The following is a 12,993-nucleotide window of genomic DNA, read 5'->3' as shown; positions in this document are numbered from 1 at the left end:
AATGTGTATTCTGATTTTATGGGCTGGAAGACTCTGTAAACATCTGTTAAATTCATTTGTTCAAGAGTTCGATTGAGTTCTAGTATTTCCTTACTTGTTTTTTGTCTAGTTGATCTATTCGTGACAGTGGGGTGTTGAGGTTCCCCACTACAGTTTTATTAGTGCATGTCTGACTTTTCATGTCCTTTAGTATTTGTTTTATATAGTTGGATGCACTAGTGTTTGGTGCATAGATATTTATGATTGTCATCTCTTTCTCTTGGATTGTTCCCTTTACAAGGATGTAGTGTCCTTCTTCATCTCTCTTAATCAGTATTGGTTTGAAATCTACTTAACCTGCAAAGAGGATAGCTACTCCTGCTTTTTTTCGAGTTCCCATCGCATGGAGTATTGTTTTCCACCCTTTAACTTTGAGTCTATGAGTTTTCTTTTGAATGAAGTGTGTTTCTTGTATGCAGCATATTGTTGGATTTTGCTTCTTGACCCATTCTGCCAGTCTATTTCTTTTGATTGGTGAATTGAGACCATTAACATGGATGGTTATAACTGAAACGTATTGACTTGTCATTGCCATGACTTTTTCTTTTTGTTGGGTTCTCCCCCTTTCCATTTAATTTCTTGTCATGCCAGATGGGTTCATTCTGCTTTGCTTCCTGGGGTTGTGATCCTCAATGTCTGTTCCTAGGCTATTGTGTAAAATTCTTTGGAGTGCTGGTTTGGTATTCACAAAGTTTCTAAGGTGCTCTCTGTCATGAAAGTATTTTATTTCTCCATCAATTTTGAAAGATAGCTTTGCAGGGTACATCAATCTGGGTTGGAGGCTGTTTTCTTTTAGTGCTTGGAATATGTCACTCCAAGCTCTTCTTGCCTTGATGGTTTGTGTTGAGAAGTCTGCTGTTATTTGGAAGGGCTTTCCTTTGTATGTAATTTGTTTCTTTTCTCTCACTGCTTGTAGAACTTTGCTCTTCTGTTGTGTTTCTGGAATCTTAACAATTATATGCCTATGTGTAGATTTTTTTTGATCAAGGCTATTTGGAGTCCTATATGCCTCACTTATCTGTATGTCAAGCTCTTTTCCCGTTTGGGAAGTTTTCTGCCATTATTTCTGTGAGATTTTTTTATGTCATCTCCACTCTCTCCTGTTTCTTCATTGAGCCCAATCAGTCTTATGTTATTCTTCTTTGCATCATCTAGCAGCTGCTGGATTGATTTCTCATGTTCCCTTATAATTTTGAAGCAATTTTTCTTTTCCTGGTCACTAATTGCAATCTTATCTTCTATATCTGAAATTCTGTCCTCACATTGGCTCATTCTGCTGTGTAGACTTTCAATGGACTTTTTCATGTCCTGGAAATCTATTTGCATTTGTTTTATGGATTCCATTTGTTTCCTATGTTGGGATTCCATCATGTTTCTCAGCTCCTCTCTAGATTTATTAATCATGTCTTGCCCTAGAGGCACAATTTCTCCTGTTATCCGTGAAATTATTTCTGATTTCATTTTTTCCAGATCCCCTTTTGTTGCCAGTTCAGTGGGTCCAGGTGGTTGAATATCAGAGTGTTCCATCTCATTTCCCTTTGGGGTTGCTGTAGGTGATCTGGAAGTCTGGTTTTGAGACTTATTTATGTATTTTCTCATTTCAACTGGGGCGGGGGGCTGTTAGCACCTGTATGGATTACCTCCTCTGAGCTGGAAGAGGTGGGACAGGGGCCGGGAGCAGTGGTAGGGATGGTGGCCCAAAAGCCCTTTCCTCTGGGCTGGGAGCAGTGGGAGGGATGGTGACTGAGAAGCCCCTTCCTCTGGACCAGGAACAGTGGGATGGTGGCTCAGAAGGCCCTACCTCTGGGCCGGAAGTGGTGGGACCCAGTACTGTGGTCTGGTGGTCCTGTGTCCTCTGCATCTTTGTAGTGTGGAGTGTGGGGGGGTGTCCAGTTAGGTTGTCTCTTCACACTGTTGGTGGTTTCTCTTGCTGTGAAGAAGCTTTTTGAAAAGAAGAGATCCCACTTGTTGATTGTTTGTGCTAGTTCACAAGCAATGGATGTTTTGTTCATAAAATCTTCTCCTACACCAACGTCTTCAAGAGTTTTACCTACCCTCTGTTCCACCTGGTTCAGTGTTTCTGTTTTAATATTTAGATCTTTAATCCATTTTGATTTTAGTTTAGTGCATGGTGAGAGATATAGGGCTAGTTTTAATCTTTGGCAAGTTGAAACCCAATTTTTCCAGCAGCCTTTATTAAAGACTCTATCTTTCCTCCAGCGAGGATATTTGGCTCATTTGTTGAAGATGAGGTAGCTGAGTGTGCCTGGATTTGTTTCTGCGTCTTCTAATGTATTCCACTGGTTCTTGGGTCTGTTTCTTTGCCAGTACCATGTTGTTTTTCTCACAGCAGCTTTGTAGTATAGTTTTAAGTTGGGCATTGTTATACCACCTGCCATGTCTCTGTTGCCTAGAATTGATTTTGCTATTCTAAGTCTCCTCTTGTTCCAAATGAATTTTGGGGATGTTTTCTCAAGGTCCATAAAGTATGCTGCTGGAATTTCAATTGGGATTACTTTCAATCTATATAGCTGTTTTGGAAATATGGCCATTTTCACTATGTTGATTCTTCCTACCCAGGAGCAAGGGATGTCTTTCCATTTTCTGATATCATCTTCAATCTCTCTTTTCAGAGTGCCATAGTTTTCAGGGAAGAGGTCTTTGATTTCTTTTGTTAGGTTGATTCCTAGGTATGTCAGCTTTTTGGATGCTATTGTGAAAGGAATTATTTGCCCTCTTTCTCTCTCAGTGAGTCTGTTTTTGTGTAGAGGGAAGCTATTGATTTTTCTGTGTTGATCTTGTAACCAGCTACTTTACTGAATTTGGTTATTAAGTCTAGAAGGCTTTTGGTGGAGTTCTTGGGGTCTTCTATATAGAGTATCATGTCATCTGCAAATAATGACAATTTGACTTCTTCATTTTCTATCTTTATTCCTTTTATTTCTTTCTCTTGTCTAATTGCTGTGGCTAATGTTCCCTGAACTATATTGAACAAGAGTGGTGATAGTGGACATCCTTGTCATGTTCCTGATTTTAGTGTGAAGGATTTCAATTTTTGACCATTTAGTATGATATTGGCTATTGTTTTTTCATAGAAGCCTTTTATCAGATGGATGTAAAGATTGTCTATTCCAATTTTTTGTAGGGTTTTTTTTTTATCATAAATGCATGTTGAATTTTGTCAAATGCTTTTTCTGCATCTATGGAGATGATCATGTGGTTTTTATCCTTGGCTGTATTGAGATAGTGTATTACATTGATTGATTTGCATATGTTGAACCATCCCTGCATCCCTGGGATGAATCCCACTTGGTCAAGGTGTATTATCTTCTCGATAGTCTTCTGAATTATATTTGCCAGAATCTTATTAAGGATTTTTGCATTTATGTTCATTAGTGAGATTGGCCTATAGTTCCCTTTTTCCTTAGAGTCTTTCTCTGCTTTTGGGATCAAAGTGATGCTTGCTTCTGGGAATGAGTTTGGGAGTATTGTTTCCCTTTCAATTTCATTGAAGAGTTTAAACAGTAGTAGCAGTAGTTCCTTTCTAAATATCTTGTAGAATTCAGCAGTGAAGCCATCAGGACCCAGCCTGTTCTTGGTTCGTAAGTTTTAATTATGTTTTCAATTTCATTGATATTGGGTTGTTTAGAATTTTTAGGTCTTCTTCATTCAACTTTGGTAATTCATACATATGTAGGAATCTGTCGATTTCTTCTGTGTTTTCTCTCTTACTGGCATATAGGATCTCAAAGTAGGTATTGATGATGCTTTGGATTTCTGCTGGGTCTGTTGTAATTTCACCATTTTCATTCCTAATTGCATGGATTTGGGCCTTTTATTTCTTTTTTCTGATAAGGTTGGCTAAGGGTTTGTCAAATTGGTTTATTCTTTTGAAGAACACATTCTTGGCTTCATTGATTTTTTTTGTCATTCTCTTAGTCTCCATTGTATTGATTTTGGCTCTGATCTTTATAATTTCCTCTCTTGTATGAGCTTTGGGTCTGTTCTGCTCTTCTTTTTCTAGAAGCTTGAGGTTCAGCATCAGGTTGTTTAATTGGGCTCTTTCTGGTTTCCTAATATGTGTATTCACTGCTATGAATTTCCCTCATAAGACTGCTTTAATTGTGTCCCATAGATTCCAATATGTTGTATTGTCATTGTCATTTAATTGTAGGAAGTGTCTGATTTCTTCTTTAGATTGCTCTGTGACACATTGGTTATTCAGAAGTGTGTTGTTCAATTTCCATGTGTTTATGAAATTCTTGAGGTTTCTTTTGCTGTTGATCTCCAATTTCATTGCCCTATGGTCTGATAATATACAGGGGATAACTTCTTTCTTTGTTCTTACTTAAACATGTTCAATGAGCTAGTGTATTGTTGATTTTGGAGAATGACCCATGTGCAGCTGAAAAGAATATTCTGATTTTGTGGGGTGGAACACTCTGTAAACATCTGTTAGGTTCATTTGTTCAAGAGGTTGAGTCCCAGTATTTTGTTGCTTATTTTTTGTCTAGTTGATCTATCTGTTTTTGACAGTGGGGTATTGAGCTCCCACACTACTATTGTATTAGTGCTTATTTGATTTTTCACATCCATTAATATTTGTTTTATACAGTTTGCCACACTAGTGTTTGGTGCATGTATATTTATGGTTATCATCTCTTTCTGTTGGATTGTTCCCTTTACAGGGATGTAGTGCCCTTGTTAATCTCTCTTAATCAGTATTGGTTTGAGATACACTTGATCTGCAAAGAGGATAGCTACTCCTGCTTTCCTTCGGATTCCTGTCACATGGAGTATTGTTTTCCACCCTTTAACTTCCAACCCATAAATTTCTTTTTGAATTAAGTGTTTCTTGTATGCAGCACATTGTTGGATATTGCTTCTTGACCCATTCTGCCAGTCTATTTCTTTTGACTGGTGGACTGAGACTGTTAACATTGGTGGTTATAACGGATATATATTGACTTATCATTGCCATGACTTTTTCTTTTTGTTGGATTCTCCCCGTTTGTGTTTAATTCCTTGTTGTGCCCACTGGATTCATTCTGCTGGGCCTCCTGGGGTTGTGATCCTCCTTGTCTTTTCTTAGGATATCGTCTAAAATGTTTTGGAGTGCTGGTTTGGCATTCATGAAGTTCCTAAGGTGCTCTTTGTCATGAAAGTATCTTATTTCTGCATCAATTTTTAAAGATAATTTTTCAGGGTTCATCAATCTGGGTTGAAGGCTGTTTTCCTTTAGGGCTTGAAATATGTCACTCCAAGCTCTTCTTACCTTGAGGGTTTGTATTGAGAAGTCTGCTGTGATTCTGGTGGACTTTCCTTTGCATGTGATTTGTTTCTTTTGTCTAACTGCTTATAGAATTTTGTTCTTCTGTTGTGTTTCTGAAATCTAAACTATTATATGCCTATGTGTAGATTATATTTGATCCCAGCTAGTTGGAGTCCTATATGCCTGACTTATCTATATGTCAAGTTCTTTTCCCCAGCTTGGGATGTTTTCTGCCATCACTTCTGTGAAGAGTTTTTTTTATGTCATCTGCACTCTCTCCTGTTTCCTCATTGACTCTGATCAGTCTTATGTTATTCTTCTTTGCATCATCTAGCTGCTGCTGGATTGATTTCTCCTGGTCCCTTACTATTTTAAAAAATTTTTTCTTTTCCTGGTCACTAATTGCAATCTTATCTTCTATATCTGAAATTCTTTCCTCACATTGAAATCCTGAAAATCTGTTAGCATCTGTTTTATAGATTCCATTTGTTTCCTATGTTGGGATTCCATCATGTTCCTCAGCTCCTCTATTTTTTTATCTGTGTCCTCTCTAGATTTATTAATCATTTCTTGCACTATGGGCACAATCTCTGCTGTTATCTGAGAAATCGTTTCTGATTTCATTTTTTCTAGATCCTCTTTTGTTGCTAGTTCAGGGAGTCCAGGTGGTTGAGTATCAGAGTTTTCCATCTCGCTTCCCTTTGGGGTTGCTTTAGGTGACCTGGAAGTCTGGTTTTGAGACTTGTTTACATGTCTTCTCATTTCAATGGGGGAGTGTTTGTGTGCTGTTGGTGCCCACGTGGCTCATCTTCTCTGTGCTGCGGGTGGTGGTACGCCAGGCTGGAAGCCTCCTCCTCATCACTGGGGGTGGCTCTGGATTAAATATTTCTAATATCTTTCCTTCAGTCATCCCAATACAGGTAAATCGAAGCTACTTGCTACTTAAATGCCTGATGTAACATGCTTTTGGCACTGTGTTCTCAAATTATTTCAGTACCAAACAATTCAATATTTATTAAAAAGAAAATGAATACTGATCCAGTGAGAAAAATAGCTCATGTAAATAAGTTTTTTTAAAACTTTGAATGTAAGAGAATAAGAGATTCATTGATTCCCTATTTTTCTTGTCATTTCCCAAATGTTGCAAGGTATACTGCCTTGCAGAATGCAATAGAAACTGATATCCTTGACGGTTTCATGGTATTGTAGAAAAAAATATATGTGTTATGACATATCTAGATGTCCCCTAAACTCCCATGCAATCATAGATGTGGCTTTTTGGAGGTGGCTGGATCATGGGTGTGTAATACAGGATTATTGATGTGATAACCAGATTAAATCACTGTTTGGTTTAGCATACCCCTGGGCATGGATAATGGAAAGGCCCACCCTGGGTGAAGGCTTGTAGCCTGAATAGAATAAAAAGGAAAAAGGAGGCTTGCTGCTTGTTGCCTTCTGCTTGCCTTCCCATGGATTGTTTCTCCTCTGCTATGCTCCTCTATATTCTGCTCTGCCTTGCTCTGCTCAGTCTTTTTATCTCTAGAATACTGTGCTTACTTGCTAAGCTCTATATTTATTTTTGTTTAAAAAATAAAGAACTTACAAATGACTATATGAATTTCGGTCCATATATTATAAAACAATATTGTGTGTCAGATTTTAAGTTTCAAGAGATTTATTTTATCCAAATTCATTGTGTTCTTTGATCCATTATAACTTAATTTTTATCTGATACAATAAAATACATATTGGGCTGGAGATGAAGCTCAGTGATAGAGCACTTGCATAGAATTCATGAGGCTCTGGGATTGATCCCCAGCAGAAAACAAATCTAATATATCTTTTTAAAATGAATTTTCGTTAAGCATTACTAGATCCATAATTCTACAGAAAATACAAATTAATTCTTGCTAAATTCGAAGAGTCTGGTGCTTTAATAGGAAGTCATGATTTAAACACATGAACCATTTAGACAATAACATAGTACAATAAGTGATAAAATCTTGGGTTAAGTGAGAGTCACTGTAAATTGAACAATGAAACTAAACACAAAACAAGTTCAGAGAATAGGGAAAAGCATGGGCCAAGAAAAAGCATGGCTACACCTTTGAAGCCAATATATAAGAAACAGAAGTTCAATAATTCAGTCTATTAGCTTACTAGTCACCTAGTTATAGAAAGTATTAAAATATTCAATTTAGAGAAAAGAGAGGATGGTTCATTTTGAACTAGGAAGTACATTTGGGGGCATTAAAGAAGAGCCATCTAATAGACTGACATAAATGTATAGCTCAGAAGAGAGGCACATAGAGTTGTCCCTCAGTATTTTTGGGGGGGTTGGTTTCTCAAACCTCTTTATATACAAAAATCTATGAATGCTCAAGACTTTTAAATAAATTGGCATAGTATTTGCATGTAACCTATACACACCACTCTATATACTTTGTCATCTATAGATAACTGAGAATACATAATACAGTCTAATAGTTAATAGTATTTATATTATATTGTTTATAATATATTGACAAGAAAAAGCTATTTCTGATACAGATGTAAACTTCTTAGTCCTAAGCACATTTTTGTCTGTGGTTGATTGAGTGGATCTACAAATATGCAGCCCAGAGATATGGACTGCCAACTATGTTTGTCAGTGGAATGACAAACTCTCAGTTTGTTATTGCTGACTGCTAATTTTTTTCATTAAGTTTATTGGTACATTTTAGGTATATAATAAGTTACATTTATCATTGGGATCTTGTACCTTTACATGATCCATCTTGGTTCTCATTTTTTCCCCCTTCCCCTGCCCTCCCTTCACCCCCTCCACCCTTTCCTATTTACAAAGACTTTGTTTCTGTTTTTTCCTTTGATGACTGCTATTTTCTATGTGAAAATATGTATCTGGAAACAATCGGTTCTGCTGAAATTAAAAGAAGTGGTGGTGCAGGAGCATGAAGAGAGAGTCAAAGGTTGGAAACCATGAAGTGTTGCTCACCATTCCAAAAAGCCAATGACTTGAGGACAAGTTGTTTGGACAAGGAAAAAGATTTATCAGGAAAGTTAGCAAACCAAAGAAGAAAGTCAACAAAGGCCATCTTAATTAGGGGTATAGGCAAGGCTTACACAGAATGCTGGAAGGGCATCCCATAAGAGGTATCAGGATAGTTACAAATTCCTGGGTAGTTACAAAATTTCAGGTGATTTGATTTTGTTTGTTTGTTTATTTTTTGAGATAGGGTCTCACTATGTAGTCCAAGTTGACCTTGAACTCACTATGTGATTCAGGTTGTCCTCAAACTTGCTGCAATCCTCCTGCCTCACTATCCTGAATGCTGGGTTTACAGATGTGTGCCATCTTGGCTGGCTCAGGTGATTCTGATCTTCTGAACCAAGGGCTGCTCTCTGTGGGTCATAGAGTGATCTGAGTTCTATAAATCTAAAGAAAAGTTACTGACTAAAAAGTCTTATTATCCATGTCTTTTTAGTTGCAGGAATGGCTTATTCTGCAGTTAATTCTTAGTATACAAAAGGCATCTTTCTCCCAGAGAACAGAAAATAGCAAAAGCCTGCTTTTTAATGGAGAACCAGGGAAGATAAGAAGGATGGGAGAGATAACATTTTCTGGAGTACAGTTTTTAACCCAATAGGTGGCTTTGGTCAGAAATGTCATCTACAGTGAAGCTAGTGGGACATAAATAATATATTGTTGAGCTGTGTGATGTCCAAAATTAGTGATTTTTTTTTTTTGTCAACTAAGATCAAGTGAAGCTAGAGAGTTTATTTAGGTTTTTTCTTCAGTTATAGGTTTATCATAGCTGTTCTAAGTTTAGTCAAGCTGGGAAAACAGTTTTGAAGAGAGTTTAAGGACAGAACTGCTGCTGCAGACCATAGCTCTCTAATGTAATTAATCCACATTCTTGTATGACTTGTTTTCCAGGGGTCATCTGTCCAGGTAAAAGGGTAGAAAAAATGTAAGGTTGAATTGAAGCAAGGCTATACTATTATCTGATAAAATGCTAGAGAATAAAAATTTGGAAGTCCTCTTCAGTGAAATATTGAAGTTATGCATGATGAAGTCTTGACTTTATTTCACATCAAGAAGTGAAGTGGGTAAGAAGCCAAAACTGTAAGGAAAAGATGGGGTGATAAGACAATCAGTGTCAATAAGGTCAAGGAATAGGTGTAATGTAAGAACAATAAAGAAAAAGAACGATATGAGGTGGAGAGAGGCAAGCTTATAGGTGTTTAAGACTTAGGAGCAACTTGGAAAGGGCAATGTGCAAAAGTGGTCTTGGGTGACTGGAGTTTGGATGAGTAAAAGTAAAAATCACTGGCAAGGACTTAATGTGGTTCATCTACATGCTCACAAAAAGTATAGGTGAATGGGGCAAAAAACGAGGACTTAGCTGAGTACCCAAATTCTTAATGACCACAGACAAGCGCTTATGTAAGCCCTTGAGGGTCTTGAAGATGAAGTCCGGTCTAAGCCAGTCAAGATAGCAGCAACAGTTCCAAGAAGAGCTCTCACACTTTCATCAGAGAAGTAAAAGGAGAGAACAAAAATGGCATGCCTTAACTGTGATACCACTGATTTGTTGTACTGATATATTTTATAACAGAAAACTGAAAATTTTGAATAAAATGGAAATTAAGTAATATTTTCCTATTTTATATCTTTGTCCTATCTTAGTACCTTAGTACCACAGATATTTAAGAAATTAGCTCTATATCTGATCTATTCAGACAGTTTTTGGTATGAAACATTGACTGCAGAGATTCTCAATATGGAAAATTTATAAATTAAAATTAATGAAATATAGAGGATTACATTCCTATTTTAATCTAACCACACAGTAATTTTCTTCTCTACAAATTATATGTATGTTATAACTACACATAGATGTTTGATTTAGCATTTCATATGATTAAGAGTATATGTACTTTTAATTTTTATTCAAAGAAATTGTAAACCAGTTCCTTCCAGGTCAGACTGGTAAAGAGCAGGCTAACACAATATGCTTTTTTCCTAGTATTTCCTTTATGCTAGCAAGGCTTTGGTCTGCAAAGTTTCTACTTTTCTTTCTTGCTTCAAGTAAGTATTGAAAAATGAGGAAAAAAATGTATTACTTACCCATTAAATTACAATCAATTTAACAATTTGGAAACATTATTAGCATGTTCTAAAAGCCATTTTTCAAAGTGACAGAAATGTGTGCAATATTGTACATGCTGTGAAAAATGCTGATTTATTTTCCATGTTCTCTGTTTACCTCAATTTGTTTCTGATTCACTAAACAAACATTCCTTTTTATTCTTGTACATAATTCTTGGATCTCCTTTTTATTTCATACAATAAAACTTTCAGGTCACTGAGAATAGGTTCTTAAACTCAGAAAAATATATTTTTCTGAGATTTAAAAATACAATGAAAGAAAGGGAAATGCCATCTGAAGGCCAGGGCAGAAAAGTACGAATAAATATTATAGAAATTTAAACCTGTATAACTCATCATTAACAAGTGCTTTATGTAACAAGCTAAAAATAACTGACACTTTCGTCACCTTCAATCAGAAAACATAAAATATATGAGATATTGAAATCACAAATCAGCCAGAGGGAAAGGACACTCAAACAGAGCAGTTGGGCCCAGTCACTGTGGGCAGTTTCTGTGCATTGCTTAAGTATGTTCTGAGTGCCCATAATGTGGGGGAATCAAAAATAATATGGACAGCACAATTTTGCCTTCTAATGCTTCCATCCACACAATACACAGTATGTGTACCTTACTTCTGATAGTTGGTGCTTATTTCTTTTATTCTCAAGACTACAAGTTTCTGAATCAGAACTCTCCTGGAGTATTAAATGAGTTCCTATGTCCAATTTTGTTTTATGTCTGTAAATTTCAGTCTTCCTATTTATATATTTTAGTTGCTTTCATGCTTTCAGTTGTTAGCTACTAACAAGTCCTCAGAAACCTCATCCACCCATGAGCAGGTAATTGCAGATGTGGCCCATTGATAGTTTTGACAACGGGTTAGCCAAAGTTTATTTCACGGCAACTGTTAGAAGCTCATTGTGAAAACAACAAACTCCTGTAATCCATTCTTTTCATTTTAATTCCAATTTGGCTATCAGGTGACCTTCCCTGCTGATTTCTCTCAGCTCCAGTCTCTCTTCAATCCTGCCTTCATCACTGTCCTATTACTCCTTGGAAAGGATATGTCTCCTCAAGTAGTCTTTCTGCTCTAAATTTCCCTAAGGCTCATGATAACCAAAGAGGGGAAAATATTTTATTTTATTTTATTTTTATTTTCTTTCTTTCTTTATGCTCTTTTTAATTGATCCATATTTATGGGTCAATGTGATGTACCAATTCATGTATACATTGTGTAATAATCAAACTATTTAGTATTTCTATAACCTCATACATTTATCATTTCTTTGTGGTAAGAACATTTAAAGTCCACTCTTCTAGCAATTTTGAAATACTCAATACAGTATTGACAATCCTAGGCATTCTATCATGCAGTAGGATGCCAGAGATATTTCCTCCAATCTAGCTGTAACTTCTTATTACCCAGGCTCCCCACAATAATCTCCAAATATGTCATACATGATTCCTAGTCCAGCCAAGCTTTCATACATTTGTCCACACTTCTCCCCTCTGTTACTTTGTCTTCCCTGTTCTCTCTTCTTGGAACACTTACTTTACATGCCCAATCACCAAGGTCCACTCATCCTTCAACATCATCTTCTCGTGTTATCACTTCCACAAAGATCTTCCTCATCTCAGATTGCAATATCCTCTCCCAATCCTATATCATTTTACCCAAACCTCTGCCATAACAACTATTATCTTTACTTAATGTGTATGTATAGTCTTTTTCTTTATAGATTGTAAAGTCACGAGGGCAAAATTCATGTTTGATTTATCTGTGCATTTCAAAACGTTTTACACATATTTAATGCTTTATAAATTTGGGTTTTTTTCATTTTAGCAATTTTAATTAAAGTTATATAAGAGGACTTTATTCCTGCATCTTCTCAATTGTTTCTTCCTTATATTTGCCCTTTTCCTTTCTTACTTGGCGAGATTTGGCTTTCCATTCCAGGATCTTTTTGCGGTCTTTGTCCGGTTTTAGCCTGGTGATAACCGCCTTGCTGCGGTGAATGCCCACATGGACAGTTGTGCCATTTGCCTTTTCCCGTTGCACCCGTTCAGTGTAGATGACATATTTCTTCCTGTAAACCTGGACTACTTTGCCAATCTGCTGACCTTTATAGTGTCCTCGCACAACCTGAACCTCATCATCCTTTCGGACGGGCATAGATCGAACATTGTATTTCTGTCTCAGCTCTTTGGAAAGAGGGGAAAATACAATCTTCCTGTGAATGTGGGAAGGTGCACTGAACTGTCTTTTACAGTTCTTGCTGTTGTCCGAAGTCACAAAAGGATTGAACTTCATTTTGGTTCGCCACCGCCGAATCCTTACCCGCTGCCTGCTTCATAAATTTGTTGAATGAAGGATGAATGCATGATAGAAAATTTTCACTCCAGTAAACTTCAAGTCATCCCTTGGTTGTTATTCACTTCTTTATTGTTTCTAACATCATCCATAAGCACAGAGCTCTTGATCTCCTTTCCTCCAACTCCAGAAGCATCTTCCAACTATTTTCTGGAT

General features: G+C 36.7%; 1 protein-coding gene across 1 annotated transcript; it reads right to left on the bottom strand.

The window, feature by feature from the left end:
• Window positions 1-12,315: 12,315 nt before the first annotated feature.
• LOC101711750 (large ribosomal subunit protein uL24) lies at window positions 12,316-12,792 on the bottom strand. The gene has a single exon (XM_004862743.3). It carries the CDS (start codon window positions 12,775-12,777, stop codon window positions 12,340-12,342), a length of 438 nt encoding a protein of 145 aa, XP_004862800.2. The 5' UTR covers window positions 12,778-12,792; the 3' UTR covers window positions 12,316-12,339.
• Window positions 12,793-12,993: the final 201 nt, after the last annotated feature.

Source organism: Heterocephalus glaber, unplaced genomic scaffold (assembly GCF_053883595.1).
Source record: "Heterocephalus glaber isolate CG9 unplaced genomic scaffold, H.glaber_assembly_v1.0 deba00000901, whole genome shotgun sequence".
NCBI classification, from domain to species: Eukaryota; Metazoa; Chordata; class Mammalia; order Rodentia; family Bathyergidae; genus Heterocephalus; species Heterocephalus glaber.
Note: the sequence above shows the minus strand (reverse complement) of the source record. Positions and strands in the feature narration are given on the sequence as shown.

Bases quoted from the DNA above. Each gene is read 5' to 3' on its own strand.
- LOC101711750 (XM_004862743.3), bottom strand. From the start codon at position 12,777: ATGAAGTTCAATCCTTTTGTGACTTCGGACAACAGCAAGAACTGTAAA.